The 22,569-nt window shown below is 45.1% G+C and overlaps 1 protein-coding gene across 1 annotated transcript; it reads right to left on the bottom strand.

Moving 5' to 3' along the window:
- Nucleotides 1-5,771: 5,771 nt before the first annotated feature.
- Nucleotides 5,772-12,088, bottom strand: LOC130297238 (oocyte zinc finger protein XlCOF6.1-like). The gene is made up of 4 exons (XM_056549463.1): nt 10,646-12,088; nt 9,894-10,073; nt 8,578-8,704; nt 5,772-7,334 (listed from the first exon to the last, which is right to left on the bottom strand). The coding sequence occupies exons 1-4, from the start codon at nt 10,721-10,723 to the stop codon at nt 6,412-6,414; spliced, it is 1,308 nt and encodes a 435-aa protein (XP_056405438.1). The 5' UTR covers nt 10,724-12,088; the 3' UTR covers nt 5,772-6,411.
- Nucleotides 12,089-22,569: the final 10,481 nt, after the last annotated feature.

Raw genomic sequence — 22,569 nt, 5'->3', positions numbered from 1 at the left:
TTATGGTACCCAGCTCTTCCTGGTTCCCCGATGTTGGTGGGTAACAGGGTAATAATGGGGAGTTAGCACTGGTAGTTTTACAGGGCTACCAGTAGGGACCCCTGCGATCAGACATCTTATCCCCTATTCTTTAGATAGGATGTCTGTGGGCGGAATACCCCTTTAAAGGGGTACTCTGCCTCTAGATATCTTATCCCCTATCCAAAGGGGGGGGGGGACCCCCACAATCTCCCTGCTGCACCTGGCGTTCGTTTAGAGGATCGGGTGCAGCGCCGGAAGCTCGTGACTTCATGTCCATGCCCCCTCAATACAAGTCTATGGGAGGGGGCGTGGCTGTGATGTCACAAACCTCCGCCCCCGCATCCCCAGTCATCCGGTGTGAGGTGTTTTTTTGCGCCCCCGTAGATCCATGCGTCGGCTCCTCCCCCAGCTCTCCGAACATTTCCGAAGCTAGAACTGGGGGAGGGCAGAGCAAGGGGAAGGAGAAATTTCACGCCCCCTACATGAGCTCGGCTGCTGGACGCAGATCTCTACGGCCACGCCCCCTCCCCGAGGACATAGATCGCCACGGCAGGCCCCTCCCTCATCTCCCCGAGCTGAGGACGTAAATCTCCACGGCAGGTCCCCTCCCTCATCTCCCCCAGCAGATCTCCACGGCAGGTCCCCTCCCTCATCTCCCCCAGCAGATCTCCACGGCAGGTCCCCTCCCTCATCTCCCCCAGCAGATCTCCACGGCAGGTCCCCTCCCTCATCTCCCCCAGCAGATCTCCACGGCAGGTCCCCTCCCTCATCTCCCCCAGCAGATCTCCACGGCAGGTCCCCTCAAAGGGGGACATACTGCACGGGCTACAGGCTAAAGGGGGACAAAGGAGGACATACTGTACGGGCTAAAGACTGCACAAGCTAAAGGGGGACATACTGTACGGGCTAAAGACTGCACAAACTAAAGGGGGACATACTGTACGGGCTAAAGACTGCACAAACTAAAGGGGGACATACTGTACGGGCTAAAGACTGCACAAACTAAAGGGGGACATACTGCATGGGCTACAGGCTAAAGGGGGACAAAGGAGGACATACTGTACGGGCTAAAGACTGCACAAACTAAAGGGGGACATATTGAGCTCTATTTGTAAAGGGGGACATATTGAGCTCTATGTGTAAAGGGGGACCTTCTGTACATGCTAAAGGGGGAAATTTAGCCCGTACAGTATGTCCCCCTTTATACATAGAGCTCATTGGGAGCACTGCTCTACGTCCTCAGCTCGGGGAGATGAGGGAGGGGACCTGCCGTGGAGCTCTATGTCCTCAGGGAGGGGAGATGAGGGAGGGGACCTGCCGTGGAGCTCTATGTCCTCAGGGAGGGGGCGTGGCCGTAGAGATCTGCGTCCAGCCGAGCTCAGGGAGATGAGGGAGGGGGCGTGAACTTTCTCCTTCCCCTTGCTCTGCCCTCCCCCAGTTCTAGCTTCGGAAATGTTCGGAGAGCTGGGGGAGGAGCCGACGCATGGATCTACGGGGGCGCAAAAAAAACCACCTCACACCGGCACAGAGCGAACTTCGCTCCGTGCACCGGATGTCTGGTGTGCCGCAGCCGAGATCGCAGGAGTCTCCAGCGCTGGGGACCCCCGCGATCAGACATCTTATCCCCCATCCTTTGGATAGGGGATAAGATGTCTAGGGGCAGAGTACCCCTTTAAGGATGCAATGATTCTTTATTTTTTTCCTCCTTGGCTTTTAAAGGGGTACTCCACTGCTCATTTGGAACAAACTGTTCTGAACGCTGAGCTCGTGATGTCAAAGCCCCGACCCCTCATGACACCACGCCCCCACCCCCTCAATGCAAGTCTATGGGAGGGGGTGTGACTACTCCCTCCCATAGACTTGCATTGAGGGGGCAGGGCATGACAACATTAGGGGGCGGGGCCATGACGTCACAAGCTCCAGTGTTGAGAACAGTTTGTTCCAAACGCTGCGCAGCGGAGTACCCCTTTAATATCACCCTAATAGAAGTAATTTACAAATCTGTTTAACTTTCTGGAGCCAGTTGATATATATATAAAAAAAAATAAAAAAAATTCCTGGATAACCCCTTTAAATTGTCCTCTTCTGACCATTATAACTTATTTCTCTGTCTTCAGGGATGTATGCGGAATTATTTTTTGTGCTGTGATCCCTGTCCAGGCATGCTGGGTCTTGTAGTTTAGCAACAGCTGGAGGCACCCTGGTTGGAAAACACTGAGCCAAAGATATGGCTGCATAACACAACAACACAGCTTGTACACACTGTTAGTGACCGCTGCGCTTTAAATACAACATATTATAGCATAAATAATAATTTTGTGATTTACTGTTCTTTTAATAATTTACTTTGCTCTTTGTACTCCAGGCCACACACCTTTGATTGACAGCTGACATACAGAATATTTGATTTAACTATTTAATTTATCAAACATTAAAGCTTATTATTCTGCCATTCTCTCAAATATCTATAATTCATTGAACTCACTACTATAATCAGCTGACCTGACAGATAAGCTCTTCCCCTTAAAGGGGTACTCCGGTGGAAAGCTTTTTTTTTTTTTTTTTTTAATCAACTGTTGCCAGAAAGTTAATCAGATTTTTAAATTACTTCTATTAAAAAATCGTAATCCTTCCAGCATTTATTAGCTGCTGAATACTACAGAGGAAATTCTTTTCTTTTTGGAACACAGAGCTCTCTGCTGACATCACGAGCACAGTGCTCTCTGCTGCCACCTCTGTCCATTTTAGGAACTGTCCAGAGTAGGAGAAAATCCCCATAGCAAACATATGCTGCTCTGGACAGTTCCTAAAATGGACAGAGATGTCAGCAGAGAGCTCTGTGTTCCAAAAAGAAAATAATTTCCTCTGTAGTATTCAGCAGCTAATAAATACTGGAAGGATTAAGATTTTTTAATAGAAGTAATTTACAAATCTGTTTAACTTTCTGGCACCAGTTGATTTAAAAAAAAAAAAAAAAGTTTTCCACCCGAGTACCCCCTTTAAAGCACTAGGCTATGCTCACACGGAAGACTTTCCGAGCAGAATTTTGCTGCAGCAGAGTTCCATTGATTAACACCCCCCCCCCCCCCCCATCCCCATGGTGAAAAAGACCCTTAACTAATCTGATTTTTGAATAAAAGATTTCCCACATTCTGAACATAAAAATGGCTTATCTTCTGTGTGGATTACCTGATGTCTCTCAACATTTCCCACATTCTTAAAACTTTCTTTTTATTAGTATTTTTAAAACAAGAGGAAATCCCCAACAACCAAATATAGAATTTTTAAATGATCAGTGTACTGGGTATAATGTTTTTTTCTTGCACACTAGGTGGAGCTATTATAAAGCTCCTATTGCTAATATAAACAGTACTAATGCAAGCAGAGCTGTATTAGGAGCTGGATAGTACTGTAGCACCACCTAGTGGGCAAGAATATACATTACACCTAGTACACTAAAATTCTATATTTAGTTGTTGATTTCCTCTTGTTTTAAAAATACTAATAAAAATAAAATTTCAAAAGGGATGGTCTTTAGTTAAAGGGGTACTCCACTGCTCAGGTTTGGAACAAGCTGTTCCGAACGCTGGAGCCTGGAGCTCGTGATGTCATAGCCCTGCCCCCTCAATGCAAGTCTATGGGAGGGAGCGTGACAGCCGTCACACCCCCTCCCATAGACTTGCATTGAGGGGGTGTGGTGTGACGTCATGATGGGGCGTGGCTATGACGTCACGAGCTCCCGGCTCCAGCGTTCGGAACAAGTTGTTCCAAACGATGAGCAGCGGAGTACCCCTTTAACAGTCTTTTTTCCCACAGGGGTGGGGGCTACCCTCAAGGGGTTTGGTTGTTGTCGGTAATACCCTTGGATCCATCAGCGACCTATGTATACGAACAAAGCCCTAGTCTGCTCGTCCGTTCATCTCTTTATCATTGTTGCTACAGCAGGCCAAGATCTGGTATTTCATTTTAATTGCACAGTACCGCTGAAATACATGAAAGTAAAAAAAAAAGTTAATAAATATTTGTACAGTCATGGCCGTAAATGTTGGCACCCCTGAACTTTTTCAATAAAATGAAGTATTTCTCACAGAAAAGGATTGCAGTAACACATGTTTTGCTATACACATGTTTATTCCCTTTGTGTGTATTGGAACTAAACCAAAAAAGGAGGGAAAAAAATATTAATGTACATAATGTCACCAAACTGCAAAAATGGTCTGGACAAAATTATTGGCATCCTTAACTTAATATTTGGTTGCACACCCTTTGGAAAAAATAACTGAAATCAGTCGCTTCCTATAACCATCAATAAGCTTCTTACACCTCTCAGCCGGAATGTTGGACCACTCTTCCTTTGCAAACTTCTCCAGGTCTCTTATTGGAAGGCGCCTTTTCCCAACAGCAATTTTGAGATCTCTCCACAGGTGTTCAATGGGATTTAGATCTGGACTCATTGCTGCCACTTCAGAACTCTCCAGCGCTTTGTTGCCATTTCTGGGTGCTTTTTGACTTATGTTTTGAGGTCATTGTCCTGCTGGAAGACCCAAGATCTCGGACGCAAACCCAGCTTTCTCACAATGGGCTGTACAGTGCGACCCAAAATCCATTCAAGGCCCCCAGTGCCAGAGGCAGCAAAACAACCCAAAACATCATTGAACCTCCACCATATTCCACTGTAGGTTCTGTGTTCTTTTCTTTGTAGGCCTCACTCCGTTTTTCGGTAAACAGTAGAATGATGTGCTTTACCAAAAAGCTCTATTTTGGCCTCATCTGTCCACATGACGTTTTCCCAGAAGGATTTTGGTTACTCAAGTTCATTTTGGCAAAATGTAGTCTTGCTTTTTTATGTCTCTGTGTCAGCAGTGGGGTCCTCCTGGGTCTCCTCCATAGTGGGGTCCTCCTGGGTCTCCTGCCATAACGTCTCATTTCATTTAAATGTCGACGGATAGTTTGCACTGACACTGATGCTCCCTGAGCCTGCAGGACAGCTTGAATATCTTTGGAACTTGTTTGGGGCTGCTTATCTACCATCCGGACTATCCTGCGTTGACACTAGGGATGTAAGAAAAAAATCGATTCTCGCGATAATCGCGATTTTTTCATTTGCCGATACTGAATCGATTCAAAATATTTTTGAATCGATTCTTTTAGGGATGTGGAATTTTTATCTCCTGACGCCTGGAACAGCATGTCCTGTCCTGGGCATCAGGAGATAAAAGTTCCACATTTGTGGAGCCGGGCAGGGCCGGATCTGACACGGTGGCGCTCTGGGTGTATGGAGCGGGCTCCGACTCGTGCCCGCTCCGTACTATGCGACCCCCGGCTGATTTCAGTAGCCGGGGGCCGCCGCTAATAGCCAGCATGCGGCGATCGCCGCGGCTGGCTATTAAAGGAGTACTCTGGTGCACACTTTTCTCATGTTATCCCGTCCGGGCTGCAAAATAAAAGAAAACGCACTTTCTCTTACCTGCCAACGAGCCCCCGGAGCTCCGGTACAGGTGTTCGGTCCCCGGGCTGTATTCTTCTTACTTCCTGTTAGCCCGGCATGTCACACGGAGCTTCAGCCTATCACTGGCCGCAGCGATGTCCCGCCTCCGCTGGTGATAGGCTGAAGCTCCATGTGACGTGCCGGACTAACAGGAAGTAAGAAGAATACAGCCCGGGGACCGAACACCTGTACCGGAGTGTACCGGAGCTCCGCGGGCTCGTTGGCAGGTAAGATAAAGTGCGTTTTCTTTTATTTTGCAGCCCGGACGGGATAACATGAGAAAAGTGAGCACCGGAGTACTAGATCGCCGCTGTCAAAGCTGACAGCAGCGTCTATTGGGATCTATGAATGCTCCCAGGTGGGCGATGTATCCGGATATATCGCGATGTATTGTCACCTAGACTGTATCGCGATATATCGGGATATATCGAATCGCCACACTGGTATCGCGATTCGAATCGAATCGCCAAATTCTTGGCGATTCACACCCCTAGTTGACACCTTTCATCAGTTCTTCTCTTCTTTCCACGCCCAGGGAGACTAGCTATAGTGCCATGGGGGGTTGTAAACTTCTTGATAATGTTGCGTAATGTGGCCAAATCTAGATCTCTGGAGATGGACTTGTAACCTTGAGATTTTTGGTTCTCGAGTCCTCAGACAGTTCTCTTCTTCTCTGTTCAATTTGCTTTATTTCCTCCCTTTTTTGGTTTAGTTCCAATACACACAAAGGGCATAAACATGTGTTACTGCAATCCTTTTCTGTGATAAATACTTCATTTTCTTGAAACATTTCAGGGGTGCCAACATTTACGGCCATGACTATATATGTGTGTGTGATTTCAATCTGAGGGACGTGCTCTTTTAAGATGTGATTTGTGGGTAAAATTTCTCCCACGTTCTGGTTACGGACATATTTTTCTTGTGTGAGTTCTTTGATGCGCCGTTAGCGTTGACTTTTGGTTAAATGACTTTCCACATATGGAACATGAAAATGGCTTATCCCCCGTGTGAATTCTTTGATGCCCAACGAGGTAAGATCTCAGAGTGAAACATTTGTCACATTCTGGGCATGAAAAAAGTTTCTCCCCTTTGTGGATTTTCTGATGTTCCACAAGCTTTGATTTTTGATTAAAACATTTCCCACACTCTGAACATGGAAATGGCTTCTCCCCTGTGTGAGTTCTCTGATGGTTTACAAGATCTGATTTTTGAATAAAAGATTTCCCACATTCTGGACATAAAAATGGCTTCTCTCCTGTGTGGATTACCTGATGTCTCACAACATCGGACTTCCAGGTAAAACATTTCCCACATTCTGGGCATGAATACGGCTTCTCCCCTGTGTGAGTTTTCTGATGTTTAAAAAGGGCTGAATTCTGAGTAAAACATTTTCCACATTTTAGGCATGAGAATGGCTTCTCTCCCGTGTGAGTTCTCTGATGCTCAATAAGAGTTGATTTCAAAGTGAAATATTTCCCACATTCTGTGCATGGAAAAGGCTTTTTTCCTGTGTGAATTATCTGATGTCTGACGAGATCTGATTTCAATGTAAAACATTTCCCACATTCTGAACATGAAAATAGTTTTTCTTTTCTATGAGCTTTTTGTGCAACATCCCTTATGTAACTTTTATTTTGTATAATAGTTTCTGATGGATCAGAAGACAGGACGGGTATAACAGGATGAGATGAGAGATCTTGGCTGTGAAGGGCTGAGGGTGTATCTGGGATAATGGAATGTTCTTCATATGTATCTTGTGTGATATCATCATCTGCTTTATAATATGAAGATATAAGATTCTCCTCTGATCTCCCGGTACAGTCATCTGCCAAGGATAAAACAGATTATATTATTTTTGAGTAATAGAACATTACATACATACAGTATATGTAATATCATGGGGCTTCTTTAATTTCAGGCATTTGCTTGCGAACCCACAACCCATTTATAGGAGTCTCAGAGTGTCACATGACACTTTTCTGCCTATCCCGATTCCAAATTTAACCAATTGGCTGCTTGGGACAAATCAGAGTAAATCCCATAAAAAAGTGCTGAATTGCTCAGTGACTACAAGGAATTAAAGGGGTACTCTGTTGGAAAATATTTTTTTTTTAATTAACTGGTACCAGAAAGTTAAACAGATTTGAAAATTACTTTCAGTTAAAAATCCTAATCCTTACAGTACTTATCAGCTGCTGTATGCTCCACAGGAAGTTCTTTTCTTTTGAATTTCCTTTCTGTCTGACCACAGTGCTGACACCTCTGTCCACGTCAGGAACTGTCAAGAGCAGGATAGGTTTGCTATGGGGATTTGCTCCTACTCTGGACAGTTCCTAAATTGGACAGAGGTGTCAGCAGAGAGCACTGTGGTCAGACCGGAAAGAAATTCAAAAAGAAAAGAACTTCCTCTGTATTATACAGCAGCTGATAAGTGCTGGAAGGATGAAGATTTTTAAATAGAAGTCATTTACAAATCTGTTTAGCTTTCTGGCACCAGTTGATCAAAAAACAATGTTTTCCAACCGAGTACCCCTTTAAATGGCAATGCATAGTATGGCTACATAACTCCTACGGGCCAGAGACATTAAGCAGCCATAAAGGGGTAGTGTGAGAATACTGTCTGTTTTCCTCAGCACAACACTAGTTTTTGTAAAATTCTGAACAAATTATTTCTAAATAAATTGGTTGATCACTAGTAATACATGGTAATCAAGGAATTATAAGAAATTATAAGAACCGCAACATAGTTCTATGAAATAAAAGGAAGCCCTCATATACCTGAATAAAAAATAAAGTTATGGCCCTTAATTTTCCACCGCTCCACCACTTGCTTCTCAGTAGACAGCAACACCTCACCTGATATTAAGGAGAAGCTCCTCAATTGTCTGTAAACCTGATAATCCACCAGCAACTTCCCTTCTGGGTCCTGGCTATTTCAACTGCAACAGTTCAGTCTGTCTCTGCCTTTGCTTGGTCTCTGATCTCCAATAGTGTTCCTGAGAGTGATTCCGTGTATGGCCCTGGCCTAGCATATCTTAATTGGTGAATAACTGAATTTACACTATTACCTGGTGATGTGAGGGGCCACTGATCCTCCATCAGGACCTGATCCTTGTACTGATCCTTGTGTTCTTCTACATACTCCCACTCCTCCATGGAGAAATAGACCGCCACGTCCTGACACCTTATAGGAACCTGACACACAATGATACAGTCATCACCCCGACCCCTCCAGTGGTGTTACTGTATAATGTCCCAGCATTCCCAGCAGTGTCACCTCTCCAGTCATCACCAGACCCCTCCATTACTGTATAATGTCCCAGCATTCCCAGCAGTGTCACCTCTCCAGTCATCACCAGACCCCTCCATTACTGTATAATGTCCCAGCATTCCCAGCAGTGTCACCTCTCCAGTCATCACCAGACCCCTCCATTACAGTATAATGTCCCAGCATTCCCAGCAGTGTCACCTCTCCAGTCATCACCAGACCCCTCCATTACTGTATAATGTCCCAGCATTCCCAGCAGTGTCACCTCTACAGTCATCACCAGACCCCTCCATTACTGTATAATGTCCCAGCAGTGTCACCTCTCCAGTCATCACCAGACCCCTCCATTACTGTATAATGTCCCAGCATTCCCAGCAGTGTCACCTCTCCAGTCATCACCAGACCCCTCCATTACTGTATAATGTCCCAGCATTCCCAGCAGTGTCACCTCTCCAGTCATCACCAGACCCCTCCATTACTGTATAATGTCCCAGCAGTGTCACCTCTCCAGTCATCACCAGACCCCTCCATTACTGTATAATGTCCCAGCAGTGTCACCTCTCCAGTCATCACCAGACCCCTCCATTACTGTATAATGTCCCAGCATTCCCAGCAGTGTCACCTCTCCAGTCATCACCAGACCCCTCCATTACTGTATAATGTCCCAGCATTCCCAGCAGTGTCACCTCTCCAGTCATCACCAGACCCCTCCATTACTGTATAATGTCCCAGCATTCCCAGCAGTGTCACCTCTCCAGTCATCACCAGACCCCCCCATTACTGTATAATGTCCCAGCAGTGTCACCTCTCCAGTCATCACCAGACTCCTCCATTACTGTATAATGTCCCAGCATTCCCAGCAGTGTCACCTCTCCAGTCATCACCAGACCCCTCCATTACTGTATAATGTCCCAGCATTCCCAGCAGTGTCACCTCTCCAGTCATCACCAGACCCCTCCATTACTGTATAATGTCCCAGCATTCCCAGCAGGGTCACCTCTCCAGTCATCACCAGACCCCTCCATTACTGTATAATGTCCCAGCATTCCCAGCAGGGTCACCTCTCCAGTCATCACCAGACCCCCCCATTACTGTATAATGTCCCAGCAGGGTCACCTCTCCAGTCAGCAGCTCCATCATCTTGTTGATCAGTTCTAGGATCTTCTGTTCATCCATTTCCTCATGTATCAGGGAGTGAGGTGGGGGCCCCGGGATTGGGCTCAGGGTTCTTCCCCATCCTTCACACACAGGGGCCCGACAGCGCCCACTAGAGGACTTCTTCACTACTGTGTAATCCTGTGTATGGAGAGACACATTAATATCACTACATACATTCCCAGAATCCCTCACCTCTCCAGTCATATCCATCTGTTATTACATAGATAAGAATGAGGTCATGTGACATCACTCCCAGAATCCCTCACCTCTCCAGTCATATCCATCTGTTATTACATAGATAAGAATGAGGTCATGTGACATCACTCCCAGAATCCCTCACCTCTCCAGTCATATCCATCTGTTATTACAGAGATAAGAATGAGGTCATGTGACATCACTCCCAGAATCCCTCACCTCTCCAGTCATATCCATCTGTTATTCCATAGATAAGAATGAGGTCATGTGACATCACTCCCAGAATCCCTCACCTCTCCAGTCATATCCATCTGTTATTCCATAGATAAGAATGAGGTCATGTGACATCACTCCCAGAATCCCTCACCTCTCCAGTCATATCCATCTGTTATTACATAGATAAGAATGAGGTCATGTGACATCACTCCCAGAATCCCTCACCTCTCCAGTCATATCCATCTGTTATTACATAGATAAGAATGAGGTCATGTGACATCACTCCCAGAATCCCTCACCTCTCCAGTAATCCGGAAGAGTATCTCTAGGGTGAGGTCTATTATCCTGTCGGCCATCTTGTTCCTGTCTCTCTCCATGGTTGATCAGGAAACTTCTCTTATATAGAAGATATCAGCAGAGGATCCTGGGTTGGAGAAACCTGAAGGGAAGAAGAGGATCCAGTGTAAAATCCCATATAAACACGACCTTAGGACTCAGGTCAGAGGAGAGATAAGATGGCGGACACCACATGGTCAGTATCTCCATACAGCCTAGGAAGGTGTTTTGTGGGAAGGGTCTTAGCTGTGGAGTAGGGATTTTTGGTTTAGGTGGAAGGTGAGTATATAGACAGGGGAACGTTTAAGTTGGGGGTGAGCTTATATTGAAGATCTTACCCTCCCCCCATAGACATACAGTCACATCACAGGGCGGTGTGTACACAGGGGCAATGGCCGCACCATAAGTAGTCAGGTGATCACAGGGAGCCTGTCTGTGCGCTAATGGGTGGAGCGACCACTGGCTGGGAGGAAGATCATTTTGCAAGGAATTGTAGTTTTGCAAAAGCTGGAGGCACCCTGCTCAGAAAACACTGGTCTACCGCATTGAAGGGAGCTCAGGTAAGCTGTAATGGGTGGGGTGGAGGGAAGTGACCTCACACTTACAAACAAGAAATCATGGGACTTGTAGTAGGACGGGACTAAATTAACCATTTCACAAAAAGGAAGTAGCAGCGTTATGGTGGACAAGACAAGTACGTCCATTACTGTTTGGCACCTAATTACTAAAATCACTTTATGGTAATTAACCCCTTTAATTGCCTCTATGTGTATCTACGGCTCTCCCATAGAGATACATAGAGGGTGGGTGTCGATCACTGCAGCTCCGGTCACAAGAAACGCCAGAGATACAGGAGCATTGTACTCGTACAACGGCGGGGAGCGCCAAACAAGAGATTGTGGGAGGAGTCCCAGCCGTCAGACACCCCGCAATCAGACACTTATCCCCTATCCTGTGACTAGGGGATAACAAGTTCAGTACCGCCGTTCCCCTTTCATGGCTCTTAGACTTGTTTGCTGATATCTATTGTATGCACGCTCACATTGGCAGAGTGTGCACACGTTATTTAAAAAAATACAGATAGTACTCGCCGCTATATGGCAGATGCCAATCCCCTACTTGGTTATTTACTTTTGTCTTTCCCTACACCAGTGTATCCCGAGCTGTAGCAAAACTACAACTCCCAGCATGCCCGGACAGCCGAAGGCTGTCCGGGCATGCTGAGAGTAGTAGTTTTGCAACAGCTGGAGGCACCCTGGTTGGAAAACACTGTCTTACACTAATCTCTATATACCACAAGGTTTAGACCTGCAATAGATACAGACACAAAATGAACAACACTTCACATATACACTACATACCTCCACCTGCAGCCTGTACAGAGCCGTGTACTTACCCTGTGCTTACACCACCTGCCATGATGTCACAGTCATGTGATCAGTCACATGGAGAAAGAGGAGGAGGAGTCACATGATCAGGGGCTGCTGCTCTAGGCTCATCTGCTCAGTGTATGCAGGACTCTGCTGTGCTGGTTGTGATCGCTGCTGGATGAGCTGAAGTTATGTGTATGCAGCAGAGCTGTGTGTGTGTGATGTGCGTGGTGCAGAGCTGTGTATGTGTGTGTTATATATGTCTGCAGCAGAGCTGTGTGTAATGTGCATGTAGCTGAGCTGTATATGTACACAGTAGAGCTGTATATGTGTAATGTGCATGTAGCTGAGCTGTATGTGTACACAGTAGAGCTGTATATGTGTAATGTGCATGTAGCTGAGCTGTATGTGTACACAGTAGAGCTGTATATGTGTAATGTACATGTAGCTGAGCTGTATGTGTACACAGTAGAGCTGTATATGTGTAATGTACATGTAGCTGAGCTGTATGTGTACACAGTAGAGCTGTATATGTGTAATGTGCATGTAGCTGAGCTGTATGTGTACACAGTAGAGCTGTATATGTGTAATGTACATGTAGCTGAGCTGTATGTGTACACAGTAGAGCTGTATATGTGTAATGTGCATGTAGCTGAGCTGTATGTGTACACAGTAGAGCTGTATGTGTGTAATGTACATGTAGCTGAGCTGTATGTGTACACAGTAGAGCTGTATATGTGTAATGTGCATGTAGCTGAGCTGTATGTGTACACAGTAGAGCTGTATATGTGTAATGTACATGTAGTTGAGCTGTATGTGTACACAGTAGAGCTGTATATGTGTAATGTACATGTAGCTGAGCTGTATGTGTACACAGTAGAGCTGTACATGTGTAATGTGCATGTAGCTGAGCTGTATGTGTACACAGTAGAGCTGTATATGTGTAATGTGCATGTAGCTGAGCTGTATGTGTACACAGTAGAGCTGTATATGTGTAATGTACATGTAGCTGAGCTGTATGTGTACACAGTAGAGCTGTATATGTGTAATGTGCATGTAGCTGAGCTGTATGTGTACACAGTAGAGCTGTATATGTGTAATGTGCATGTAGCTGAGCTGTATGTGTACACAGTAGAGCTGTATATGTGTAATGTGCATGTAGCTGAGCTGTATGTGTACACAGTAGTGCTGTATATGTGTAATGTGCATGTAGCTGAGCTGTATGTGTACACAGTAGAGCTGTATATGTGTAATGTACATGTAGCTGAGCTGTATGTGTACACAGTAGAGCTGTATATGTGTAATGTACATGTAGCTGAGCTGTATGTGTACACAGTAGAGCTGTATATGTGTAATGTACATGTAGCTGAGCTGTATGTGTACACAGTAGAGCTGTATATGTGTAATGTACATGTAGCTGAGCTGTATGTGTACACAGTAGAGCTGTATATGTGTAATGTGCATGTAGCTGAGCTGTATGTGTACATAGTAGAGCTGTATATGTGTAATGTGCATGTAGCTGAGCTGTATGTGTACACAGTAGAGCTGTATATGTGTAATGTGCATGTAGCTGAGCTGTATATGTGTAATGTGCATGTAGCTGAGCTGTATGTGTACACAGTAGAGCTGTATGTGTAATGTACATGTAGCTGAGCTGTATGTGTACACAGTAGAGCTGTATATGTGTAATGTGCATGTAGCTGAGCTGTATGTGTACACAGTAGAGCTGTATATGTGTAATGTGCATGTAGCTGAGCTGTATGTGTTCACAGTAGAGCTGTATATGTGTAATGTACATGTAGCTGAGCTGTATGTGTACACAGTAGAGCTGTATATGTTTAATGTACGTGTAGCTGAGCTGTATTTGTACACACTAGAGCTGTATATGTGTAATGTGCATGTAGCTGAGCTGTATGTGTACACAGTAGAGCTGTATATGTGTAATGTGCATGTAGCTGAGCTGTATGTGTACACAGTAGAGCTGTATATGTGTAATGTGCATGTAGCTGAGCTGTATGTGTACACAGTAGAGCTGTATATGTGTAATGTACGTGTAGCTGAGCTGTATGTGTACACAGTAGAGCTGTATATGTGTAATGTACATGTAGCTGAGCTGTATGTGTACACAGTAGAGCTGTATATGTGTAATGTGCATGTAGCTGAGCTGTATGTGTACACAGTAGTGCTGTATATGTGTAATGTACATGTAGCTGAGCTGTATGTGTACACAGTAGAGCTGTATATATGTAATATACATGTAGGTGAGCTGTATGTACACAGTAGAGCTGTATATGTGTAATGTACATGTAGCTGAGCTGTATGTGTGTAATGTGCATGTAGCTGAGCTGTATGTGTACACAGTAGAGCTGTATATGTGTAATGTACATGTAGCTGAGCTGTATGTGTACACAGTAGAGCTGTATATGTGTAATGTGCATGTAGCTGAGCTGTATGTGTACACAGTAGAGCTGTATATGTGTAATGTGCATGTAGCTGAGCTGTATATGTGTAATGTGCATGTAGCTGAGCTGTATGTGTACACAGTAGAGCTGTATATGTGTAATGTACATGTAGCTGGGCTGTATGTGTACACAGTAGAGCTGTATATGTGTAATGTGCATGTAGCTGAGCTGGATGTGTACACAGTAGAGCTGTATATGTGTAATGTACATGTAGCGGAGCGGTATGTGTACACAGTAGAGCTGTATATGTGTAATATACATGTAGCTGAGCTGTATGTACACAGTAGAGCTGTATATGTGTAATGTACATGTAGCTGAGCTGTATGTGTACACAGTAGAGCTGTATATGTGTAATGTACATGTAGCTGAGCTGTATGTGTACACAGTAGAGCTGTATATATGTGTAATGTACATGTAGCTGAGCTGTATGTGTACACAGTAGTGCTGTATATGTGTAATGTACATGTAGCTGAGCTGTATGTGTACACAGTAGAGCTGTATATGTGTAATGTGCATGTAGCTGAGCTGTATGTGTACACAGTAGAGCTGTATATGTGTAATATACATGTAGCTGAGCTGTATGTACACAGTAGAGCTGTATATGTGTAATGTACATGTAGCTGAGCTGTATGTGTACACAGTAGAGCTGTATATGTGTAATGTGCATGTAGCTGAGCTGTATGTGTACACAGTAGAGCTGTATATGTGTAATATACATGTAGCTGAGCTGTATGTACACAGAGCTGTATATGTGTAATGTGCATGTAGCTGAGCTGTATGTGTACACAGTAGAGCTGTATATGTGTAATGTGCATGTAGCTGAGCTGTATGTGTACACAGTAGAGCTGTATGTGTGTAATGTACATGTAGCTGAGCTGTATGTGTACACAGTAGAGCTGTATATGTGTAATGTACATGTAGCGGAGCGGTATGTGTACACAGTAGAGCTGTATATGTGTAATGTACATGTAGCTGAGCTGTATGTGTACACAGTAGAGCTGTATATGTGTAATGTGCATGTAGCTGAGCTGTATGTGTACACAGTAGAGCTGTATATGTGTAATGTGCATGTAGCTGAGCTGTATGTGTACACAGTAGAGCTGTATATGTGTAATGTGCATGTAGCTGAGCTGTATATGTGTAATGTGCATGTAGCTGAGCTGTATGTATACACAGTAGAGCTGTATATGTGTAATGTACATGTAGCTGGGCTGTATGTGTACACAGTAGAGCTGTATATGTGTAATGTGCATGTAGCTGAGCTGGATGTGTACACAGTAGAGCTGTATATGTGTAATGTACATGTAGCGGAGCGGTATGTGTACACAGTAGAGCTGTATATGTGTAATGTACATGTAGCTGAGCTGTATGTGTACACAGTAGAGCTGTATATGTGTAATATACATGTAGCTGAGCTGTATGTACACAGTAGAGCTGTATATGTGTAATGTACATGTAGCTGAGCTGTATGTGTACACAGTAGTGCTGTATATGTGTAATGTACATGTAGCTGAGCTGTATGTGTACACAGTAGAGCTGTATATGTGTAATATACATGTAGCTGAGCTGTATGTACACAGTAGAGCTGTATATGTGTAATGTACATGTAGCTGAGCTGTATGTTTACACAGTAGAGCTGTATATGTGTAATGTGCATGTAGCTTAGCTGTATGTGTACACAGTAGAGCTGTATATGTGTAATATACATGTAGCTGAGCTGTATGTACACAGAGCTGTATATGTGTAATGTGCATGTAGCTGAGCTGTATGTGTACACAGTAGAGCTGTATATGTGTAATGTGCATGTAGCTGAGCTGTATGTGTACACAGTAGAGCTGTATATGTGTAATGTACATGTAGCTGAGCTGTATGTGTACACAGTAGAGCTGTATATGTGTAATATACATGTAGCTGAGCTGTATGTACACAGTAGAGCTGTATATGTGTAATGTACATGTAGCTGAGCTGTATGTGTACACAGTAGAGCTGTATATGTGTAATGTGCATGTAGCTGAGCTGTATGTGTACACAGTAGAGCTGTATATGTGTAATATACATGTAGCTGAGCTGTATGTACACAGAGCTGTATATGTGTAATGTGCATGTAGCTGAGCTGTATGTGTACACAGTAGAGCTGTATATGTGTAATGTGCATGTAGCTGAGCTGTATGTGTACACAGTAGAGCTGTATGTGTGTAATGTACATGTAGCTGAGCTGTATGTGTACACAGTAGAGCTGTATATGTGTAATGTACATGTAGCGGAGCGGTATGTGTACACAGTAGAGCTGTATATGTGTAATGTACATGTAGCTGAGCTGTATGTGTACACAGTAGAGCTGTATATGTGTAATGTGCATGTAGCTGAGCTGTATGTGTACACAGTAGAGCTGTATATGTGTAATGTGCATGTAGCTGAGCTGTATGTGTACACAGTAGAGCTGTATATGTGTAATGTGCATGTAGCTGAGCTGTATATGTGTAATGTGCATGTAGCTGAGCTGTATGTATACACAGTAGAGCTGTATATGTGTAATGTACATGTAGCTGGGCTGTATGTGTACACAGTAGAGCTGTATATGTGTAATGTGCATGTAGCTGAGCTGGATGTGTACACAGTAGAGCTGTATATGTGTAATGTACATGTAGCGGAGCGGTATGTGTACACAGTAGAGCTGTATATGTGTAATATACATGTAGCTGAGCTGTATGTACACAGTAGAGCTGTATATGTGTAATGTACATGTAGCTGAGCTGTATGTGTACACAGTAGTGCTGTATATGTGTAATGTACATGTAGCTGAGCTGTATGTGTACACAGTAGAGCTGTATATGTGTAATATACATGTAGCTGAGCTGTATGTACACAGTAGAGCTGTATATGTGTAATGTACATGTAGCTGAGCTGTATGTTTACACAGTAGAGCTGTATATGTGTAATGTGCATGTAGCTGAGCTGTATGTGTACACAGTAGAGCTGTATATGTGTAATGTGCATGTAGCTGAGCTGTATGTGTACACAGTAGAGCTGTATATGTGTAATATACATGTAGCTGAGCTGTATGTACACAGAGCTGTATATGTGTAATGTGCATGTAGCTGAGCTGTATGTGTACACAGTAGAGCTGTATATGTGTAATGTGCATGTAGCTGAGCTGTATGTGTACACAATAGAGCTGTATGTGTGTAATGTACATGTAGCTGAGCTGTATGTGTACACAGTAGAGCTGTATATGTGTAATGTACATGTAGCTGAGCTGTATGTGTACACAGTAGAGCTGTATATGTGTAATATACATGTAGCTGAGCTGTATGTACACAGTAGAGCTGTATATGTGTAATGTACATGTAGCTGAGCTGTATGTTTACACAGTAGAGCTGTATATGTGTAATGTGCATGTAGCTTAGCTGTATGTGTACACAGTAGAGCTGTATATGTGTAATATACATGTAGCTGAGCTGTATGTACACAGAGCTGTATATGTGTAATGTGCATGTAGCTGAGCTGTATGTGTACACAGTAGAGCTGTATATGTGTAATGTGCATGTAGCTGAGCTGTATGTGTACACAATAGAGCTGTATGTGTGTAATGTACATGTAGCTGAGCTGTATGTGTACACAGTAGAGCTGTATATGTGTAATGTACATGTAGCTGAGCTGTATGTGTACACAGTAGTGCTGTATATGTGTAATGTGCATGTAGCTGAGCTGTATCTGTACACAGTAGTGCTGTATATGTGTAATGTACATGTAGCTGAACTGTATGTGTACACAGTAGAGCTGTATATGTGTAATGTGCATGTAGCTGAGCTGTATGTGTACACAGTAGAGCTGTATATGTGTAATGTACATGTAGCTGAGCTGTATGTGTACACAGTAGAGCTGTATATGTGTAATGTACATGTAGCTGAGCTGTATGTGTACACAGTAGAGCTGTATATGTGTAATGTACATGTAGCTGAGCTGTATGTGTACACAGTAGTGCTGTATATGTGTAATGTGCATGTAGCTGAGCTGTATGTGTACACAGTAGAGCTGTATATGTGTAATGTACATGTAGCTGAGCTGTATGTGTACACAGTAGTGCTGTATATGTGTAATGTACATGTAGCTGAGCTGTATGTGTACACAGTAGAGCTGTATATGTGTAATGTGCATGTAGCTGAGCTGTATGTGTACACAGTAGTGCTGTATATGTGTAATGTGCATGTAGCTGAGCTGTATGTGTACACAGTAGAGCTGTATATGTGTAATGTACATGTAGCTGAGCTGTATGTGTACACAGTAGAGCTGTATATGTGTAATGTACATGTAGCTGAGCTGTATGTGTACACAATAGAGCTGTATATGTGTAATGTACATGTAGCTGAGCTGTATGTGTACACAGTAGAGCTGTATATGTGTAATGTGCATGTAGCTGAGCTGTATGTGTACACAGTAGAGCTGTATATGTGTAATGTACATGTAGCTGAGCTGTATGTGTACACAGTAGAGCTGTATATGTGTAATGTACATGTAGCTGAGCTGTATGTGTATGAAGGCGTTCAGGAACACTAAAGGAAACTGCCGTCATCCGATGCGCCTGCTCCCCGGAGCTCATATCCACAATATTATATACTGCGGCAGTAAGAATGAGCCAAGGAAGGGATCGTGATCACTTACCCAGCTCATGTAGTGCTGCTCGCTGTTGAGGAAGTATTGTTCGGTCGTCGTATCGAGGGAGGTATAGTACCCCAATACACCCTGTGACCTCCTGCACCCTCCGTGAGGAGCCCCGAGCCTCCCTGGACCCTGCACAGAGCACTGCCATCTTCTGACCAGCACTGAGCCTGCCGCCTCCCTCAAGTCACGCAGCTGGAGAAGAAACTGAACTGCCTTATCGCAGCACCGGAGGCTTCACTTATCACCCCCGTGTATCATTTCATCCCCCCCATTTATACCCTGTGCCATCTTATTCCCCCCCCCATGCGTTGTGCCAAATTATCCCCCCCCTTACCCCCTGTGCCACATCATTTGCCCTTGATCCCCCTGTGCCATTTCATTCCCCCTTTATTACCCTCTGTGTAAACACATCACCCCCTCTTTATGAAGTGCCACAGAGGAATGAAATGGCACAGGGGTGGTAAAGAGGGGGTGATGAATTTGCCCAGAGGGCAATAAAGGGGGAATGATATGGCACAGGAGGAATCAAGAGGAAATTATTTGGCACGGGGAATAAAGTGGCTCGGGGGTTGGGGGGGGGTGAAGGATGTGGTCGGCGGACGTACAGGAGCAGGAGATCACTGTTTAAACATCAGTCTTCTGCTTATGTGCTGGGGCTTCTGCAGGGGGTGCAGAGGGGGTCTGGGCCCGTTACTGGGGTATTGGCTGTACCCCCTGATGGTGGCCCTGTGTACAAGGTAGAGCCGGCACATAAGCTTGGGTGTCTCCTATTGGGATTGTTTCATCCCCTACTGTCCCGTATTTGGTGTGTTTTGTCCCCTATTAGGTGCGTTTTGTCCCCAACTGTCACTTATTGGGAGTGTTTTGTCCCCTATTAGGTGCGTTTTGTCCCCAACTGTCACTTATTGGGAGTGTTTTGTCGTGTCCTCTATTTGGATGGTGCAAATACATTAAGTCTTATGGGACTATGCCAGGGAATTAAAAACTGTCTGCTAATGGGAGGCGTCCGCTAAGGGAGATTTTACTGTACTTGGCTTCTCTGCCACCTAGTGGCCAACTGCTTGATTTACATCACACAATTTAGAACTTCTACCTGTGCCTTTTGATATCAGAATTCTTTGTCCTGACCATGGCCACGTAATGTTGCACTCAATGTGAGCCTTGGGACCTGCACTCCTACCAGCACTTCCAGTCATCCTCCTTTCCCTGCTGGATGCGCAAGACTGACCCTTAAACGTCAAGGAGCCCTGTGCAGTCACTAGCTCGCTTGGTTCGCTCCCCCGCTGCTGCTTCTCCACGGCCTCCAGATCCAACATGGCGCTGCCCTCCTCTTCAGTCACAGTCCGGTGACTACCCTGCCGGAGCTAGGCCAGCACTTTCCACGGCTCCTCTCTACCCCATGCAGGGATCCCGCTCTGCAGCCAGGTTCTCCCATCTTGCAGGACTAGCAGTATATCCGCAATGGTTGACCAGGATAAAGACCATGATGCAGGCCCTGCCTAACAAAGCGGACCTTAATGCCCATATCGCCTGCATAGAGGCACGCCACACTCAGAACATGATCGCTATCAACAACTCCCTCTCCACAGTGGTGGTCCATTCCCTCTCACAGTAACATTCTGCTCTGGATAGGGCACATAATGCTCTTGGCTGTTCAGGTTTCCTCCAGGGCCGTTGCAACATTGAGAAACCCAGAGGTCTCCCAGAATTTCTCACTGGCAATAAGCTTGTGGGGGCTGTGGCTGCTGTTCTTACTCAATATTTGTAGGCACAGAGTGGCGGGACAGAGCTCGGCCGTCTGTAACAGACCTTGTGATGTCGTCTGCTGGGTTTAGTCCGCCATCATGTGCAGGGCTTCCAAACAAGGCCCCATGGATCTTGACGGAGATCAGATCACTATCCTCCCTGATGTCTCTCACCGAACTCTGTCTGAGACGCCTGCTGAAACCCTTGTTGGAGGCCGCATGAGCAGTCTGGAGCCACGTACTGCTGGGGTAACACCTTTCATCTTATCCAAGGCTGGGGCGGAGTTCCTTCTCCAGTCTCCTGCTGATCTGCAGGACGCCTTCCTCTTATTAAATGTTACCCTAATGATTGTTCATCTGGGCCAACAAACCAGCCAGGTTGGCTAGATTTCTTCTTTATAGACTTAAGTTATAGGGGGGTCTTGGCCTTCCAAATATTTACCATTGCTACATGGCATCTCATCTCACACGAGCGGTAGACTGGCATTACCATGCAGGTACAAAACTGTGGGTCTCCATGGACGCTCTGCTCTGTCTGCTACCCTTGCTGGTTTCCCCTTGGTTGGCCCCGGCACTACGCCATCCTCTGTCTCGTTCTATTCTCTCCACTACCTTGAAACTCTGTGGCAATTATTTGTAAGGGGGCATTCTTGCCCCTTTGGCAATGTATCCTATTCTTCTTCGGAATCCTTGTTTTCCTCCTGTCCTAACAGACCTGGAATTTTGCTAACTGGCAGATGAGAGGAATGGATTATATCCACAATGGCTCTTGTTACCAGTAGAGGATCTTGGGTTCATGGGGTTTCTCTCCACCCTCCCGTCATTCTGTCTCTGTGCCTGAACGCGCCCCCCCCTTCGAGCTGCTCTGTTCTGGCACCGGAGTTTTTTCCATATTGGGGCTCTCCCTGGACTCCCCTCCTCTTAGCTACATCGCAGCCTGTGAGAGGGACCTGGAGATCTCCTTTTCCTAGTCTCAGCCGGGTGCACTGTTCCATTTTGCTCATTCCTCCTCCATCTCCAGCAAGTACGAAGAGGCGGGTTTTAAGCTCCAAATTTGCCCCCAAAAAGTCTTCCCCCACTATTTGCCTCCCAGTTTGAGAGGTTGTGGTCATCCTGGGTCCATTTAACATGTGTTCTGGGAATGCCCGCTGCTCTTCTCTGGAAGTTACTGTCGTCCTTTACAGACCAGGTTTTGCCGTTTCCCCTGCCTTCTTACTTCTTCACCATCCCTATATTCTGCCTACGGTCTATCCTGCCGCACTTGGTCAATGCTATTGGAATCCCCCCGCCTCTACGGTTGTGGATCACAAAGATCCTGGAGATACAGCGCATGGAGGAGCTCACTTCTCACCTCCTTCACCGTACAGATCCGTTTACCAAGACTTGACTCTACTGGTCCGCATCTCAGGAAACATCTGAATTCTGCGCCTGGTTGCATGTCATTTCCCCTTCTCTCTCTTGACACCCCCCCCCTTCCTGTTGTAGTCCTTGTTTTGTGTTTATCCTGTGTTGTCCCCGGTCTTCTTCCTTCCCTTATCTCTGTTTTTCCTCCTTCTCCCCCATCTACTTCTCTTCTTTCTCTTTCCTGACTTCTCCTTCCCATTGACTTTTGCGTGTTTGTATATAGCCATGTTTACACACTGTAAAA

Source organism: Hyla sarda, chromosome 1, assembly GCF_029499605.1.
Source record: "Hyla sarda isolate aHylSar1 chromosome 1, aHylSar1.hap1, whole genome shotgun sequence".
Taxonomy (NCBI): domain Eukaryota; kingdom Metazoa; phylum Chordata; class Amphibia; order Anura; family Hylidae; genus Hyla; species Hyla sarda.
Note: the sequence above shows the minus strand (reverse complement) of the source record. Positions and strands in the feature narration are given on the sequence as shown.

Coding starts and splice junctions, on each gene's coding strand:
- LOC130297238 (XM_056549463.1), bottom strand. CDS start 10,723: ATGGAGAGAGACAGGAACAAGATGGCCGACAGGATAATAGACCTCACC. Junction 10,074..10,645: donor TCTTCCGGATTACTGGAGAG/GTGAGGGATTCT, acceptor CTCCATACACAG/GATTACACAGTAGTGAAGAA. Junction 7,335..8,577: donor GTGGCCCCTCACATCACCAG/GTAATAGTGTAA, acceptor TATCCTTGGCAG/ATGACTGTACCGGGAGATCA.